The sequence below is a fragment of the Notolepis coatsorum genome (genome assembly GCF_963971535.1).
Source record: "Notolepis coatsorum genome assembly, chromosome: 2".
Classification (NCBI taxonomy): domain Eukaryota; kingdom Metazoa; phylum Chordata; class Actinopteri; order Aulopiformes; family Paralepididae; genus Notolepis; species Notolepis coatsorum.
In genome coordinates this window covers 83184221-83202988 of record NC_140166.1, presented here as the reverse complement: position 1 = coordinate 83202988, position 18768 = coordinate 83184221, and the positions used below count along the sequence as shown (strand labels likewise).

The 18768-nt window shown below is 42.5% G+C and overlaps 1 protein-coding gene across 1 annotated transcript in view; it reads right to left on the bottom strand.

The window, feature by feature from the left end:
• Positions 1-6727: 6727 nt before the first annotated feature.
• Positions 6728-18768, bottom strand: part of rras2 (RAS related 2) — an 85481-nt gene continuing 73440 nt past the window's right edge. Inside the window, exon 6 of the mRNA XM_084307695.1 lies at positions 6728-8820. Coding sequence (XP_084163821.1) covers positions 8742-8820 — 79 coding nt within the window. The 3' untranslated portion in view covers positions 6728-8741. The remainder of the gene's footprint in view (positions 8821-18768) is intronic.

Here is an 18768-nt window from a genome sequence, read left to right as displayed (position 1 = left end):
CGTTGCTAATTTATTTTGAAAGTATTATTGCTGCTATTGTTGGTGAACAACTAACTTTAGGTTAGTTTTAACGTTAGCTAGCAGCAGGGATGGACGCCGTTGTGCAAATGCAGCTACAGGCACTCGAGGAAGAGCTGCTGATTTTAATCGGCAAGAGAGAGCTTGTCAGAGCCGTATATCCCTGGGGTGCGGTCGTAGGCACGAAAGTGCAGCTCAAACTACCTGTTGTATTAAATTAATTGATTGCTGTTTAACTTGTCCCTGTGTCCAGTCCTTTCGATTAGCCCCACCCGTTCATTATAAACAATGATGCATGCAATTATATTAACGTTACTGCTCTACTGTGTTGTAGCTATGTTAATAAATTCTGAATGGCATTAACGTTAGTTGGGTATGTTAGCTAATATCATAACATTGAATAGCATCAACGCTAGCTGGCTGGCTACAACGAATTCTCACAAGCTGGCATCGTAAAATCTCAACACCAGCCATGGGAATACTGTTTACTTAGTTGTGGAGGCTTTTTACACGTCAAGTGCCATTCAGCAGGGGGCGCTGTGGGCTGTGAGTGCCAGCGCTCTGTTCAATGGGGATAAATCAAATCAAATTTATTTGTAAGGCCCGACAACACACGTTAATGTCCCCATGGGCCAGACACATCTTCTTTAAACAAGTCAAGAAGAAACATCACAATAAGTCAAGAAACAAAACAAGAACACCATAAGGTTTTTGCAGTGCTAACCCTATATTAAATTATTATAGCTATGGATCTAATAACGTCAATTGTCAGTGAGTTTCTTCCGGTCAACATGCAAAAAACAGATAATTTTTTCATCCATACATTTCCGTTTTATACCGTGGTGAATATGAGTATTAATTAGAGTGATCCTGTGTAATCCCAGGAAACTCCGGCAAACAGCGCTTTACTGCATTTCATTATAAATCGTGCCACTTCTCGCCTGATTATAGAATCGATCCGAAATCAACGCTAGATATCGGTATTATGTTTCATCATGCATGCACGAAAGGGTGGGGGGGGGGTAGATCGTTTATCTATGCTTCGAGCGCCACCAACGGCATACATTACACAGTACATTACAGACACATGCTGCGATCGCGGGGAAAAAATATCGGATCAACGCAAGATTGATAACATATAGTCCTTACCTTGTCTCTGATGTACTGCAAAAAGAATAATCCAATTATCTGATCGCCATTCCAAATATCCACAGCGATCCTGTGTCCAACGTTATCCAGCATTGCACATGAACGGGCGGGCGGGGACCATGCCATGCGATGCCATCCCTATAAGCGCTTGTTTTGCCGGAGTGTTTAGAACCCGCCCCCACACCGCAGCTCGGCCGAGAAAACAAACCACATCGTTTCATATGGAGTGCAATAGCGGCCGCAAGGCGTTAGGTGGCGGTATTGTACCGTTGCGGTCTCAGACAGAGTGCCACACAGTCCTACAGCATAGCAGGATGAATTATGAATGGAAATAGCAAATAAAAGAAATAACGACACAGAAACGTAGATCTACGTTTCCGGCACTCAACCGCTGGGCCACAGAAACGTAGAGCTACGTTTTTGGCAATCAAAGACTTAATCGTCAATGCAAGCGGATTTGAAGGCGTATGCTATGGAAGTCTTCCCCTGCAGCTCCACTTTGTTGAAATGTACATATAACAGCGGTCAGGTGGCGTAGCGGAGATTGCGTTCGTCACCAACGCCGGAGACGCTGGATTCGCCTGTTCGAATCCAGCTCCCGGCGTGTCACCAGCTTGGCTGGCCGTTCACACTAATACAATTGGCAGTATTAGAGGGTGGGAAAGGTGGCGGGGTGGGTCCGGGTCGTTGTAAACAGCGACTCCTACAGTTCGGTCGGGGCGCCTGCTCAGCGCGGATAGGATCTAAGGGGGGTAGTGTGATCCTTCCACACATTACACCCTCTCAGTGAGAGTCCTCGCTGCCAGGTGAAAAGAAGCGGTGGATTGGCTAGACGTGTGTCGGAGGAAGCACGCAATAGCCTCCACTCTCCCAGACCGACTGTGGGGGGTAAGTGCGCAGCGACCAGGAAGGGGATTGAGAATTGGCATAACGACTAACATTGGGATGGGAGAAAATCGGAGGAAAAAGGAGGGGGGAAAAAGATTAAAAAATAAAAATAAAAAAATGTACATATAACTAGGGCTATAGGATAACCACCGGTTAATTCGTGATTTTTTATTGGTTTGTCATGACAAACCAATTACATAATCCAACATATGTGTAAAAAACTAACATATTCCAGTTGACTGTATATTTTTTTAATGATTCGCTACGAAGAAATCAATACTTCCATTTGTATAAATTACGTTAACTATCGAGGATAGTATTCCTGCCTGCGGAACCAATATTATATGACAGCCCCGCCCCCATTCGCTAACCAACCAATCAATGCTACACTACATCCACGCAACATCTAATCTAGTTAGATTTTTGTGATAGGTACTAGGGGTGTAACGGTACACAGAAGTCACGGTTCGGTACGTACCTCGGTATTGGGGTCACGGTTCAGTACGAGTTCGGTACAACAGAAAAAAAATATTTATAATAATTATATATATTTTATATATATATATATATATATATATATATTATATTTATGATAATAATAATAATTAGTATTAAATAGAATAATTTTCTATAGGCTTGCCGTGGTAGTCAGTGATACTGGTGTCATTCTGTGTTCAGGCATCCACTTGCCTACTGCCCCTTTAACAACTTATCCTTGCGCATCCTTAAGTTTCAGTTTCACTTCCAGAGAGAATTAACTTCACGACGAGACTAAATAGTAGAGAACAGAGATGACATGTTACTTACAACAATGGCAGAGGATTATTTGGATTTAAACACAGTGGAGCTCAGATGATCTGTCCGGAAAAGTATGTTTATTTTTTATTTTTTTATTGTGAGGAGAATGTTGATGTGTTTGTTGGCGCGTGTGTGTGTCTTTCCTTTGGTTTCATTTGGTTAACGTTATTGAGCGAACAAGAAAACGACCCTGCAGCTGTTCCAATGTAAATGTGCTTTTCTCGTGCACTTTCGCCCGCTCGCTCTGAACTGAAGAGGGAGAGGGAGGGATGCGGAGCATTTTGCGCACGCTCCCAACTGCGTGTGTGTGTCCCCCAGGTGTCCCCCAGGGCTCGGTTTTAGGACCCCTTCTCTTCTCCCTCTACACTAAATCACTGGGTAACATTATCACGTCTCATGGCTTCTCCTACCACTGTTATGCCGACGATACTCAACTCTTCCTCTCCTTCCCTCCCTCAGATATCCACGTCTCTGAGCGGATCTCGGCCTGTCTGTCCGACATCTCCGCCTGGATGACGACCAACCACCTCAAACTGAACCTAAGCAAAACAGAATTGCTCCACCTGCCGGCCAAATCCTCCCCCCTGACCGACCTTTCCATCACAGTCGAGAATGCAGCTGTGACCGCGTCCCCGACCGCCAAGAACCTTGGTGTTGTCCTCGACGACCAGTTGAACTTCTCTGCTCACATCGCAGCGACAACCAGACCCTGCCGATTCCTCCTGAGCAACGTCAGAAGGATACGCCCCTTCCTGACAAAAGAAGCCACCCAACTCCTCGTCCAATCAACAGTCATCTCCCGCCTCGACTACTGCAACGCACTGCTCGCTGGCCTCCCGGCCACTGCCACTAAGCCTCTTCAACTCATTCAGAACGCAGCGGCCCGCCTGATCTCAAACCTACCGAAGTCGGCCCATGTCACCCCACTTCTTAGGGACCTGCACTGGCTCCCCATTGCTGCACGAATCCGCTTCAAGGCCCTTGACCTAGCATACCGTGCGGCAAAGGGAACTGCTCCCGCCTACCTCCGGTCAATGGTCTCTAACTACACACCCTCAAGACCCCTACGCTCTGCATCTTCTGGCCGCCTCAGACCTACTCCTATCCAAGCTCCGGGAGGGTCATCAAAGAGAAGTCGCCTATTCTCAGTCCTTGCCCCACAATGGTGGAATGAACTACCCACCCCAGTTAGGACAGCCGAAACACGTCCAATCTTTCGCCGTCGACTAAAGACTCACTTCTTCAACCATTATCTGAATTAAAAAAAAAAATAAAAAAAAATCTAACCCTAACTAACCATACTGTCATGCACTTGTCCTAATAAACTAACCTACACTGTAGCACTCAACACTTTGATGAACATTGTTACTCAGCTGATAGAGTTGTGCTCTTCCTGATGGCTTGTCGTACAGAACTTGTAAGTCGCTTTGGATAAAAGCGTCAGCTAAATGACTAAATGTAAATGTAAATGTAAATGTGTGTTTCCCCACGCGTGCGGTGTGTGTGGGGTGCTCCGTGTCCCTCTCTCTCCCTCTGTCTCTCTCTCTCCCTCTCTCGTCACAGTCTGTGACAGTGTGCCGCGCGCTGTTCTCGCATGTGCGACTGGTGTGTTTGCGCTGAGGCGTATTCGTCGTATGGCGCGCGTACCGCACCGTGATGGCCGTACCGTAAATTCGCGGGACGAATACACGTACCGTTACACCCCTAATAGGTATGCAACATCCTCGCAACACCCTCTGCAACGGTTGCAGATGTCGCAGAGCCATGTTGTGTTGCAGTTGCGTCGCAGTCACGTTGCAGTTGCTCGAGCATGTAAAGCCCTTAACACAGAGTTAGATATAAGGTTTCAAAGGGTGGGCGACACTGCCATCTGGCAGGATGCGGCCGGTATTGCACTTTGGCGATCTCAAAATCCTTTCCTATGGCAACACCAAGTCAGTGGATGAATAATGAATAAAAATATAGAATAAAAGAAAAAATTACAAAAACCCGAGATATCTCGGGTCTGGCAAATAAAGAGTTAAAACACATAGTGACAACCAACCCCATAGTGCGACAACCATCCCCATGATGGGGTTGGTGAGAACGGGGATGGTTGTCACACTTTTTATTCTAGTGTGAATTGCTCATCATCAAAACCTCTTTCAATAGTCATTCCTACATTAAATTGAAGCTTAAGATGTTGGCTTGAAATGTGTATCCCTCTCATTTTCCAACATATTGTAACAAAGAGGAAATTACCTATCAAAGACACTCTGACACGTGATGTATTTCAGGGGTTCTCAACCTTTCTGCTGCCAAGGCACCCCTGTGTCCAATAAAATATTCCAGGGCACCCCTATATACGATAAAGACTTTTCCGGTCCTGTCTTTTTTGCTACAATGATGACAAAAGTGCTTGCTTTCAAAATAAGGTCTAAATGGCGTTTCAGGTCTAAATGGCTTAGTACTGTTGACATTACACTGCTTGTAGTAGTAAATCAAATAGCATATTTAAAAAAAAAAAAAAAATTACAGAAAAGTATCACTAAAGTGCTATCTGTTGTATAGCTGCACTGTTTTCCATTAAAATTGCATATTTGGATAAGTGTGACCATTTCTCAAAAACAGAAAATCATGTATTTCTTTTAAATACAGAAAAGGATCACCAAGTTACCATTTCTCAAAAAATATAAATAAATACAGAAGATAAGCACTCGTTCACTCAGTGGACATTTCTAGCTCAATGCGAGGTCTGCTGCTGCTGGCTAATAATACGGTCAATACGTGGGGAGATCTTTGACAAGGCAACACGCATGTCATCCTCAAGGCTAAACTTGGCCCTATATTTTGTTTTCAGAGCTGTCATGGATGAAAAGCCAGCTTCACACAGATATGTGGTGCTGAATGGTATCAACACCTTAACTGCTGCATCATGAGATACTTGGTACTCAGCACCACACTCTGAAACGAGCTCTCCAGGTGGTATCAGATGAGATTTCAATGAGTTCTTCCAAGAGTTTGGATGGAGATGTGTCAGGAAGCTTTGTCTCAATGTTGTCTGTAAAGGGATTCTTTATCCAGAGTAACTTGGTGATCCTTTTCTGTGTTTTATTAAATAATGATTTCCAGGGTGCCAGGGTGGTGCACGGCCGTCCCGGGTTCGACTCCCGGACGCGGCAACCTTTGCAGAATGTCTTCCCCCATATATCTCTCCCATCCTTCCTCTCTGCCGGACTTGTCCAATAAACAAAAGAAAAATCTACCAAAACATGTTAAAAAAAATTATGATTTTCAGTTTTTGAGAAATGGTCAAACTTATCCAAATGTGGTATTTTCATGGAAAACAGTGCAGCTGCAACTGATAATTTTCTTTAATCATATTAAAAAATATTTATATATATAATTTTTTTTTGAGAAATCTCAAGGCACCCCTGGCAGCTCTCTGAGGCACACTAAGTGTGCCTAGGCACCCCTGTTGAGAACCGCTGATGTATTTGACCATACCTCCTCCCCCAAGCTACGCCTACAACAGGTTTACATGGAATGAGACTTGTTTTTCTAAATCCACCCTTATGACACACACACACTTTGCATTACAAAAGAAAAAGGAATTTTGATATGTAAAGTATGTAGGCGGTTGTTTACCCAGACTAAACAGATTGTGGAAAAAAAAAAAAAGGGACAAAATAATTAATAAAGAAAAAAAGACATTTGAACAGAGTTATATTCATGTATGCGTCACTAAATCGCCAGTAGATCATACACAGGGAGACGTACTGTATCACCGTGGCCCCGCTAGGTTGTGGCTACAGCCGTGAATCTCTTCTGAAAACCCAAGGTTCCCACCTCGACAGGGCTTTAAAACAAAGGAAAACCCTCTACCCCATTTGGCTCAATCACAGATTTTATTATAGCACCAGATGCTATGCATGGACATGGAAAATAAAAACACAGGTATGACTTGGGATTTAAGTTACACTAGAATCTACTTGAAGATGGGGAGGTGGTTCTTTCAAACTCCAGTGATCAGAATACGTGAGTCATCTGTGACCATAAGCTTCTCAGTAGAGTAGAATGAGCTCCCAGCTTCCCCACCACCCCCCTGACATTTTGCACTACACACCAGCAGCCAACACTCCAAAGGCGAATAGATTTCCATTACTAAGCCACTTTGGGAAAGACATTCTCGATCGCACCTCTATCTATCTAGCATCCAATTTTGAGTCAATTTAGGCCAACAGTCAATTTCAGTTGAAAGCAATTGAGAATTAAATATTCCTCTTTACACATATATATATATATATATACGTACAGCTGTGCTGTGAAAGCGTATTCACTTACAAACATATAAAAATACTTGTCAACTAGTTTGATAAGAAAATAATGTATAAAAGTGGAGTAAAAACATTTAATCAAGTCCATCACTGAATCACTTCCATCCTCAGATTTGAGTTTTTGTCTTATATTACATGATAATAAAGCAACAGAGAAAGCAACAGTTCATGTCTAGGCTCAAACAGAAGTAGTACAAATGCAGAGAGGGGGGGGGAAAGGCAATACAGTATTTTGTCTCGACGGCGCCTCGTCTCCGTGGTGACAGCAACTTGATGGGTGTCAGGTCTGGTGAGCGGGCGGACTTGAACCCCCCCCCCCCCCCCCCCCCCGGGGTGTGAACTCGTGGCCTTGTGGCGTCAGGTTGGCATGGGGACAGGAGGTCTCGCGCACAAATGACAGATCCTCCGGGGCAAAAGGAGAGAAAAGAAAAGGTACAGAAACGGACAATGTACACATACCGTGTAATTGGAATGATGTAACATAATCCATCAAACCCTTTGACCTAGATTCCAGACATATGGTACTGTCCTATAACAATTCTGTTAAAAAAATAATAATTTTAAAGGAAATACACAGGAATGATCTGAAACGTGACGTTTTGAAGCTCTTCTGTATCAAACCTATCAAAGAACTACTTGTTGATACGCCGTTCCATTGGCACCCGCTCGCCAGGAGTTGAAAATAAAGAGTGTACAGTGTTCCAGTTCCACTGCCTCGGCACAAGCCACGAGACAGCGAGGGATACGTCTGAACGGTTTGGCTGAATCGAGGAGAAACGGCATGAGATTTTAATCCTACGATCTCTAAGACTTAAAAAGATGCAGATACAGTAGACATTCCATTATTTGGTTATCGAGATGAAAGCAGAATCCACAGACAAAAAGAAATGGATCCAAAATTCTGTCATATAACTTTAAGGGCTATCTAGGTATTATATATATGTACTTATATATTTATTTTCATATTTATTTTCATATTTGTAAAATCTCACACACCATATTGGTGATTTAATAAGTCATTAAAAATGCACTATGAAAATCACAACAAATGTCACATATGTACAGTAGCAGATTAGCACATGGAGTAAAAACGGATATGGCACTACATACACAAAGCTTCATAAAATAATCTCCAATCTAGTGAGACACTGGAAACAAAACAAAAAAAAGAACTCATTAAACAGTCTGGATATATATTTCTCATTCAATCTCGGCAAAAAGTACAAATATGACTACAAGGCAAGAGGAGTCCTTCTGAATACAAAAAAAATGAAATTGTTAAGCTGATTTAGAAGGCAAGGTTTAGTGTTGGGATTCTCATGTGACTCAGATTACTGTTGAAGGTAGAGTGGTGTTAAGATTTGGCGTCTGTCAGTTGTCTATACTGAAGTCCATGGGGACAGCGATTCCTGATCAAAGCATTTCGGAAAACAGCTGTCTGAAGTCATGCACGTGGAGAAGGCAGCGGTCAGTCATCCACAAAGGATGTTATGTCAGGCAAAGGGGTGGGGCTTGTCGAAGGTAGCTGCATGAGTGAGTGAGTGAGTGAGTGAGTGAGTGACAAGGCTCTACTCAAACGATCACACAATGGCAGCCGCTGGGCTCCGGCGTGGGCTCCGGCGAGGGCGGGCTCTCCTGCTCCTGGAACTTCCTGCGAGGAGGACAAGGGGGTGTTTTAAAGCTGCTATAGGTAACATTCAACCACTAGAGGGTGCTATAGATAACATTCAGCTACTAGAGGGTGTTTTAAAGGTGCTATAGGTCAGGGGTTCCCAAACTTTTCAGGCCGCGACCCAAAAATAACAGTGTCAGAGAGCCGCGACCCCCACTATTATAGGAGGTACATTTTTTTTTCTTTTTTTCTTTTTTTATAAATGGAAATGTATGGTTGAAACATGCACACGTTCAAACGCACACACACTAATACGCATTGGAGGCTTTTAACCAGGGCCGGACTGGGGAAATCATTCAGGCCAGGAAATATAGTGCAAAATATAGCCCCAGTCAGGCCACTTTTTAAGCAGGGGGTCTGGGGGTCCCCCACCAGGACATTTCTTGTTACAAAGACTTCATTTCCTGCATTCTGGTGCAGGAATTTTTTTATTTGTACCCTTTAAATGCCAGTGTTTGTGATGGCATCACAAATTATTGTTAAAAAACAGGCTAGCATATGTATGATTAGAAACAACACAGATTTTGATGGATTTTCAGTTTTTTTGTAATGTCAGATTGAAAATAATACAATCTTTTATTCAACTTCAGCCCTGATCATAACACCACATATTAATTGTATAATTCTAACCCTTTAAATGCCAGTGTGTGTGATGGCATATATTTGCAATATATCAAATACAAAGTAGATTTTTCTGGGGGGGATTATTACAGGCTAGCATGTGTCAATGATTAGATTACAACAGTTTTTTGTAAGGGTCCCGCCTCCACCAATCACATGCGGCTCCTTTTGTGTGTGTGTGTGAGAGCAAGAGAGAGAGAGAGAGAGAGATAGTTCTCCAACTTGTGTGAGTTGCAGTGATCTCCTGGTTGTTCCCCACCTAGGTTATCTAACTATTGCGCTACTGCAACTAGAAACACTGTCCTGGCCTGCTTCTAAATTCAGTTCAGTTTTTTGGATTTTTATTAAAAAAAATTGGAAATCATCTGGCTGCTATAGGTAACATCCAGCCACTAGGACAAGGTGGTGTTTTAAAAGCTGCTATAGGTAACATTCAGCCACTAGAGGACAAGGTGGTGTTTTAAAAGCTGCTATAGGTAACATCCAGCCACTAGGACAAGGTGGTGTTTTAAAAGCTGCTATAGGTAACATTCAGCCACTAGAGGACAAGGTGGTGTTTTAAAAGCTGCTATAGGTAACATTCAGCCACTAGAGGACAAGGTGGTGTTTTAAAAGCTGCTATAGGTAACATTCAGCCACTAGAGGACAAGGTGGTGTTTTAAAAGCTGCTATAGGTAACATCCAGCCACTAGGACAAGGTGGTGTTTTAAAAGCTGCTATAGGTAACATCCAGCCACTAGGACAAGGTGGTGTTTTAAAGGTGCTATAGGTAACATCCAGCCACTAGGACAAGGTGGTGTTTTAAAGGAGCTATAGACAACATTCAGCCACTAGAGGACAAGGTGGTGTTTTAAAAGCTGCTATAGGTAACATTCAGCCACTAGGACGAGGTGGTGTTTTAAAGCTGCTATAGATAACATTCAGCCACAAGGTGGTGTTTTAAAGGTGCTATAGATAACATTCAGCCACTAGGAGGTGTTTAAAAGCTGCTAGAGGTAACATTCAGCCACTGGAGGGAAAGAGGACGAGGTGGTGTTTTAAAAGCTGCTATAGGTAACATCCAGCCACTAGGACAAGGTGGTGTTTTAAAGGAGCTATAGACAACATTCAGCCACTAGAGGACAAGGTGGTGTTTTAAAAGCTGCTATAGGTAACATTCAGCCACTAGGATGAGGTGGTGTTTTAAAGCTGCTATAGATAACATTCAGCCACAAGGTGGTGTTTTAAAGGTGCTATAGATAACATTCAGCCACTAGGAGGTGTTTAAAAGCTGCTAGAGGTAACATTCAGCCACTGGAGGGAAAGAGGACGAGGTGGTGTTTTAAAGCTGCTATAGATAACATTCAGCCACAAGGTGGTGTTATGTGCTATAGATAACATTCAGCCACTAGGAGGTGTTTAAAAGCTGCTAGAGGTAACATTCAGCCACTGGAGGGAAAGAGGACGATGTGGTGTTTTAAAGGGGAACTATCTTATAAATGGCCTTTTTGAGTGTTTAGCATTGTTTCCTAGCTATGTGAACTTATATTAATATGATCTATGTCTCAAAATTCTCATATTGGCGCATTCTTCCAATTCTCCTCTCACAATATTCACCCTCACTGAACTGAGTCGTTTGAAAATGTGCCTATATATGATGTCATATAGTCACTGCTGCATGTTAATGTTCAGCAGGCGGCGCAGGCCACACAGTGGTTTAGGTGGCACCTGCAGCCCAGACTCAAAACAGCTCGAGATCTTGAGGTAGAAAAATGCTGTTTTTGAGGACTTGATTAGAAATACAAAACAATGAATAAAAAAAAATATATATATTACAGAGGTGTTCCATAGACTCACAGGAATTGTGTAAAAGTGCCCAAATAGTGAAAGAAATAGTAAAATAGTTCCCCTTTAAAGCTGCTATAGATAACATTCAGCCACAAGGTGGTGTTTTAAAGGTGCTGTAGATAACATTCAGCCACTAGATGTCGCACTAGAGCAGTGGTTCCCAAACTGTGGTGCGCGCACCCCTTGTGGTGCGCGAGCGCTCTCTAGGTGGTGTGTGACATGAAAAGGCTAATGGTGGTAAATTTTTTTAGATTTTTTTTACAATATAATTTCATACAAATCTTAGGTTGCTTTCACACTAGAGCTGTTTGGTCCGGACTATCGGACCAGAATTCGATAGTCCGCTTTTTTGGGTTTGTGTGAATGTGCGTCGAACTCGGTCCGCGGACCAAACACGCAAACTCTGGTCCGCCAAAAAACATAGGTCTCGGTTCGCTTCATCGGACCAAACGTGGACCAAATGTAGGAAGTCACCTGATAAACTATGCATCTTGGGTATATTATTATTATTACTGCGGCGCGGCATTCACTGCAAAACAAGCACACTGCATCTATCTATCTATCTATCTATCTATCTATCTGTGCATCTTGGGGTAGAAGGAAGAAAAAAACACAGCTGCTTATTATTATTATTATTACCGCGGCGCGGCATTCACTGCAAAACAAGCACACTGCATCTATCTATCTATCTATCTATCTATCTATCTATCTATCTATCTATCTATCTATCTATCTATCTATCAAACTGTGCATCTTGGGGTAGAAGGAAGAAAAAAACACAGCTGCTTATTATTATTATTACCGCGGAGCGCGGCATTTACTGCAAAACAAGCACACTGTGTAAACATGTCTCGTGGACAGACTTGGGCGAAGTGAAAGCCCTGATCGACATACAGTATGGGCAGAAGACCAAATAAAACAGCTGCTTGTGGGCACTCACAAAAACAACAAGGTGTACAAGTTGTTTAGCGAGAGGATGGCGGTAATGGGTTATAATCGAACGATGGATCAATGCCACGCCTCTGCTACTGCTACTATCACGCTTCACGCAGTTTGTGTTGACTCGCATTTCACTTCCTGAAGGGGAGGGATTTCCACTCTCCATTGTGTCCAATAGACGACCGTCCTTTTCGACCGCGTGACATTGTTCAGATAGTTTGGTGCGCCTGACAAATTGCTGTGTGAATGCAGACGAACCAAATGATGAATGCAACAATGTTGCAACTTCACCACCAGAACCGCACCGAGTCCACCAAAACTATATGTGAAAGCACCCTTAGGGCATGCGTCCACATATCTCACAAAAACGCTGGCAGTGCGCCGGTAGTACTGGGGGTGGAGCGCTGCAGCGCGAGCCTTTGTCTGAATATGCGCCCAGCGCATCGCTCTGTAAAGTTCAGAAAGTTTCAACTTTAAAACGCTGTGTGCGGCCGCACAAAAAAGCTGAAATGCGCTGAAAAAAGAAGCTGACTGCAGCGCATTTCCTTATAGGCGGCCGTGCGGCCGCATACGCTCCCTCCCCATTGGAATACATTGAAAAAAGACGCTTGCGCCCAGAAATATGAGGCAGGTGGATCCGCGCCCTTAGTCAAACCTTTAGTATTATGGATATTAAACATGCTGGCAGAGTACATGCATCCATGTTGTCGTGAACATTTTAATTAAATAAAGAAATTCCCTATCCATAGTCGCCGTGGGAAGAGATAAAATAAAAAATAAAATCTGTGCACGAAGACCAGCAACAATTTTTTCTAACAGAAACCCATTGGGGGGTGCGTCAGCTAGGTCGGGAGGTGACAGGGGGTGCACGGCCAAAAAAGTTTGGGAACCGCTGCACTAGAGGAACTTCCTGGGAGGGAAGAGGACAAGGTGGTGTTTTAAAGGTGCTATAGATAACATTCAGCCACTAGATGTCGCATTAGAGCACCAGCATTGTCATTTATCCACAATGGGAAATGGGAAGTAGGTGCATGCCTGCAACATGTAAACAACAACATTCATATTGGACCCGCAAATTGTTTTTAAATAATAAATTCATCAATCAATATTTTTATTCCGCACCTTTCTAAAATCATATATATATATATCTGCCACGCTGTTTCCGGGATATGGCTATGCACTGCCACACATTAAACCAATGGAGTCAGTCACCTTGTTTGCAGGGCTATAACTATATTCTATATTATAGCTATGGATGCAATACTATGGCCCATTTGACATCGAGTATCTATCGTTCAAGATGTGAAAAAAAAAAAAAAATTCATCCATACATTCCCGTTTTATACCGTGGTGAATATAAGTATGGTTTTAGAGCGGTTTAGGGTCATTCCTGGGAGGCTATTAACCCTTTTCCCGCCAATAACGTCGTACGACGGGTTTCAAGTTCATGCGAATTCTGCCAATAACGGCGTACGACGTGATTCTGATAATAATTTCATATTTTCGCCATGGTATTCATATTCCACTCACGGAGCCTTGTCAGATGCTGATGGACTCAGCACAACTCTGCAACACTTCAATACTGCCACCTGGTGGCTTATCGGCGAGTTGCCAAACCGGAAATGCCCGTTGCAGCTCGGTCTGTCCCCTAATTCTTTGCCATAACTCAATAATCTACATGATTTGGGCGTGTATTAGTAATATACAAACCGGAAATGGATCGCCTAGATCCCCACCACATAACTGGGATCTGTTTGCTCCACTCTCATCGCCAAACGGTACGAGGAGACTGACGTGAGTTTCAGCGTTTTTGTTTATCATTTTCGATACAAACTGCTCTGATCAATATATCACCCATACTACATGAAGCATCTAACGACTATCACAGAATTATAAACAACCCCCCCCCCCCTCCGTTCACCCGCGCATGATCAGTCATAACCCTTAGGACCATGTACAGTTGAAATTTTTTATATAGCATCGATCGGTATCAAACTGCATTTGATGATCTAATATAATGCATTTGTGCCTATATCTCACGTTCTGGGAAATACTGCAGAAAACGATAAAAACATATTTATACTCTACGGTATTTTCGTATGAATGTGTGAATGAAAAAGTTAAACGGTCCTACATCCTGAACGATAGGTAATCGATGTTGAATGGGCCATAGTAATGTCAATTTAGCAATACAATTTAAAAAGTTATAGCCCTGCAAAGAAGGTGAACATCTCCATAGACTTACAGTACTGGCAGAGAATGGTATAAGATGATCAAAGTGGTGGCAGGGAATGGATTAATAGCCTGCGACATGTATTATACTAAATCCATTGGCATTTCGTCCCTACACACGCTATGATAAAAAATTCAAATGCATATGATCGGTATTATGTTCCATCATGAATGCATGAAAGGGGGGGGGGGGTCGTTTCTGATTAATTGATTGTCAATAACGGCATTCGTTAGTACAACAACATACGCTGATCAGGGCGATGGCTATGAAAACAAGGCACATTCAAGCTGAAATTGACGTTAAATTGCTCTTACCTGTGGCCGGTGGGATTCCAAAAAGAATATTCCAATTATTTGATTGCCATCTGGTAGATCGTATGTGCATTTGGCTCACGACATAACCCACCATAATCTTTGTTGGCAGAGAAAGAGTTAAGGATCTTTTTTTTCTTAAAAAAAGGCACACTGTGCAGTTTTTGCAGAGCCTGCAATTAACCATACCACCATTTTGCTCTTATGTCATGCTCAGTTTGGGATTCCTTTCCAACCTAATATTGCAAAAAAAATGTAAATGTTAAATTCATTAATCAATACATTTATTTGGGGGGGGAAGCAATACTTTTATTCTCCACCTTTATAAAAGCTCTGTGGATGCTTATTTATTAATCTATAGCGCCAATCTATAGGATGCCAATTTGTATTTATTCGTTTATTTTTATTATTCTATCTTATGTCATCATGGTAGGTTTCTAGCCTCAGTGTTCCAGGGACTCAATTTCCTGAATATTCTGTCCGTTTCAAAGTTCTCTCCCTAAACTAGTGCACCTTTAACACATTCTGCGCCATAAACGAGTTAACTCGTTATTGGGCGCCATGCATTGAGCGCCAGAAACGAGTTAACTCGTTTTTGGGATCGTTATTTCATTTAGTCGCTATATCTATTCATAATTCATAGCTGCAGCCTCTGGTATCCTCTTCAGAGCTGGCAGACGGTCAACACCGCCCTCTACTGCCAGGTGGAGCTATTGCATCTCATTGAAAATGGGCTGGTGTGTTTTAGGAGGCGATCCGAGCCGGGTGGGCGGGGTTTAAATATTCAGGCGAGCCACTTCTATACAACGATGGCATCAAACAGTAACTCCGCCCGCCCGTCATTGTGAAAGTCGGTAGTGTGGTGCGGACCTCCACAAGCATTATTTGGAATTGCGACCAGATATTTGGATTATCTCTTTTGCGTATCAGATACAAGGTAAGAACATTATATATAAATTTGATCGTTGATCTGACATTTATTTCTACCGCGATCACAGCTATATGTGTGGACCGTGTATGGCTGTTTACCGTTGGCTGCGGTGGGGGGGGGGGGGGGAGCGCCCCGCTACGACGGTAATTTCATGTATGGACGAGGAGACATACTAATGATAATCTAGCGTTGATTTCAGAATAATTAGATAATCAGCCGAAAAATTACAACGTGATGACTGGATCAGTAAAACGCCTTTTTCTCGCATTTTCCTGTAATTACTGAAAAACACCCAAACCATACTCTATTCAAAACGGTATAAAACGGAAATGTACAGATGAAAAAACAATCTGTCTCGGGCATGTTGACTAGAAGCAACTCACTGAGACCCGACGGCGTTATTAGACCCATAGATATAATATAAGATATATTTTAAGGACTCGCAAATGTCACAGTCTAAAACTATATCCATTGAATAAAGACCTGGCGATGAATGGGGTATCAGCGCCCCCTGGTGCTGGTGGTCAATGTGTTAACCATTTAATACGGCTTATAAACAGGATATTTCTGAGCACTCAAAACCATTGCAGATAGACTTTTGTCCTCCAACATCCCATTCACCCATTTATTAATATCACACAGATATGCATCATAATATTAATGATATGTCAGATGTATTTTTCTTTAAGTTGTTGATGATCCAAATAACCAAATAATCTGGGTATGAATTACTAAATTACAAACCATTCAAATTACATCTTAGAATGATACTTTTAAGTTTGATTCGGCATGAGATTTTCCTTTGAAGCATGAAGCACGAGTAAGAGCGTGAAGCACGAGCATGAAGCACGAGTAAGAGGCTCATGGTAAGTCATGTAGTAACATGTGATCTTGTCATGTACAGTAACATGCAGGGCTTGACATTAACTTTTTGGCTCACTAGCCACTGTGGCTAGTGGTTTTCCAAAGTCACTAGCCACTCAGCATTTTCACCAGTCAAAAATCTCCACACTCGCACCCCCACCCAAAAAGTGTCAATAGTGTGGTGTGTGATCAAATAACATCTAATCCAATAACATCTGTCCCCACCAGAACATCCCACCCACCTAGACAGTCACACTTTACATTCTCTGTTCCTGTGTAGCTATTTGTGTAATGACAGTATAACAAGTATTGTACTTAGTCATTGTTGCAATGTACTTACTGCATTGAATTGACTCAATACCTAGGAATAAGGTCAGGGTTAGGAATATAGTTAGGGTTATTGTTAATGTTAAGGAAGTGTAATGCGGTAAGTACACTGTGTAACAATTAGTATGTAATTACAAAAACGAAGTACAAACTTAATTAATTAAATTGTAGAGCGTGATATATTGTTACCAATATTTGCTTTGATGTCTAGTCCTCTATTCAGTGTGTGTGAGTTAGAGAGAGAGAGAGAGAGAGAGAGAGAGGAGAGAGAGAGGGGAGAGAGAGAGAGAGAGAGAGAGAGAGAGAGAGAGAGAGAGAGAGAGAGAGAGAGAGAGAGAGAGAGAGAGAGAGAGAGAGAGAGAGAGAGAGAGAGCGCTTAGGTTCTAGGTTGAATGAATTGATGAACAATTGATGTCGCCGTTGGAACGTTTAATTATAAGCGCCTTGCAAGTTGCAACGTTGGTTAAGATATGAAAATACTTGCCAGTACTGTAAGGATGCATTAGCCATTAGCTAGCTTACTTACAGAGACTTGATGTGGAGGTTGTAGCTGTGTTCAACTTCGAACGAGCCCGCCAGCTTGATTTGAGCCAGGCAGAAAACGGGTCCATAAACGAACGTTTTAATCCACACCACAATATGTAAACAAAGGTTTTAACCATCCACAACAGAATACTGCAGTCCAAATGTATTTCCGATGCTTGATTCTTCTCTCAGACCGACGCAATGTCTTGAAACTATTATGTTTATTGGCGACGCAAGTGTAGCAGAGTGTAAACAAACACGCCCACAACTTGTCTCCCCACACAGGAGTTCTACGCACACACAGTAATTCGACCAGGTATTTTTCCATAGAAAAAAAGTCACCCGCTACTGTGGCGGGCAGAATGACGGAGTTACCCACCACAGCCGAATTCTACCCGCATTTGGCGGGTGTTAATGTCAAGCCCTGGTAACATGTGATCTTGTCATGTACAGTAACATGTGCTCGTCATGTACAGTAACATGTGCCCTTGTCATGTACAGTAACATGTGCCCTTGTCATGTACAGTAACATGTACTCTTGTCGTGTACAGTAACATGTGATCTTGTCATGTACAGTAGCATGTGCTCTTGTCATGTACAGTATCATGTACTCTTGTCATGTACAGTAACATGTGCTCTTTTCATGTACAGTAACATGTGCTATTCAGTCATGTACAGTAACATGTGATCTTGTCATGTACAGTAACATGTGTTCATTATGTACATTAGCATGCGCTTTTGTCATGTACAGTAACATGTGATCTTGTCATGTACAGTAACATGTGCTCTTGTCATGTACAGTAACATGTGCTCTTCAGTCATGTACAGTAACATGTGCTCTTCAGTCATGTACAGTAACATGTGCTCTTGTCATGTACAGTAACATGTGCTCTTCAGTCATGTACAGTAACATGTGCTCTTCAGTCATGTACAGTAACATGTGCTCTTGTCATGTACAGTAGCATGTGCTCTTAAGTCATGTACAGTAACATGTGCTCTTCAGTCATGTACAGTAACATGTGCTCTTGTCATGTACAGTAACATGTGCTCTTCAGTCATGTACAGTAACATGTGCTCTTCAGTCATGTACAGTAACATGTGCTCTTGTCATGTACAGTAACATGTGCTCTTCAGTCATGTACAGTAACATGTGCTCTTCAGTCATGTACAGTAACATGTGCTCTTCAGTCATGTACAGTAATATGTGCTCTTCAGTCATGTACAGTAACATGTGATCGTGTCATGTACAGTAGCATGTGCTCTTAAGTCATGTACAGTAGCATGTGCTCATTATGTACAGTAGCATGTGCTCTTGTCATGTACAGTAATGTGTGCTCTTGTCATGTACA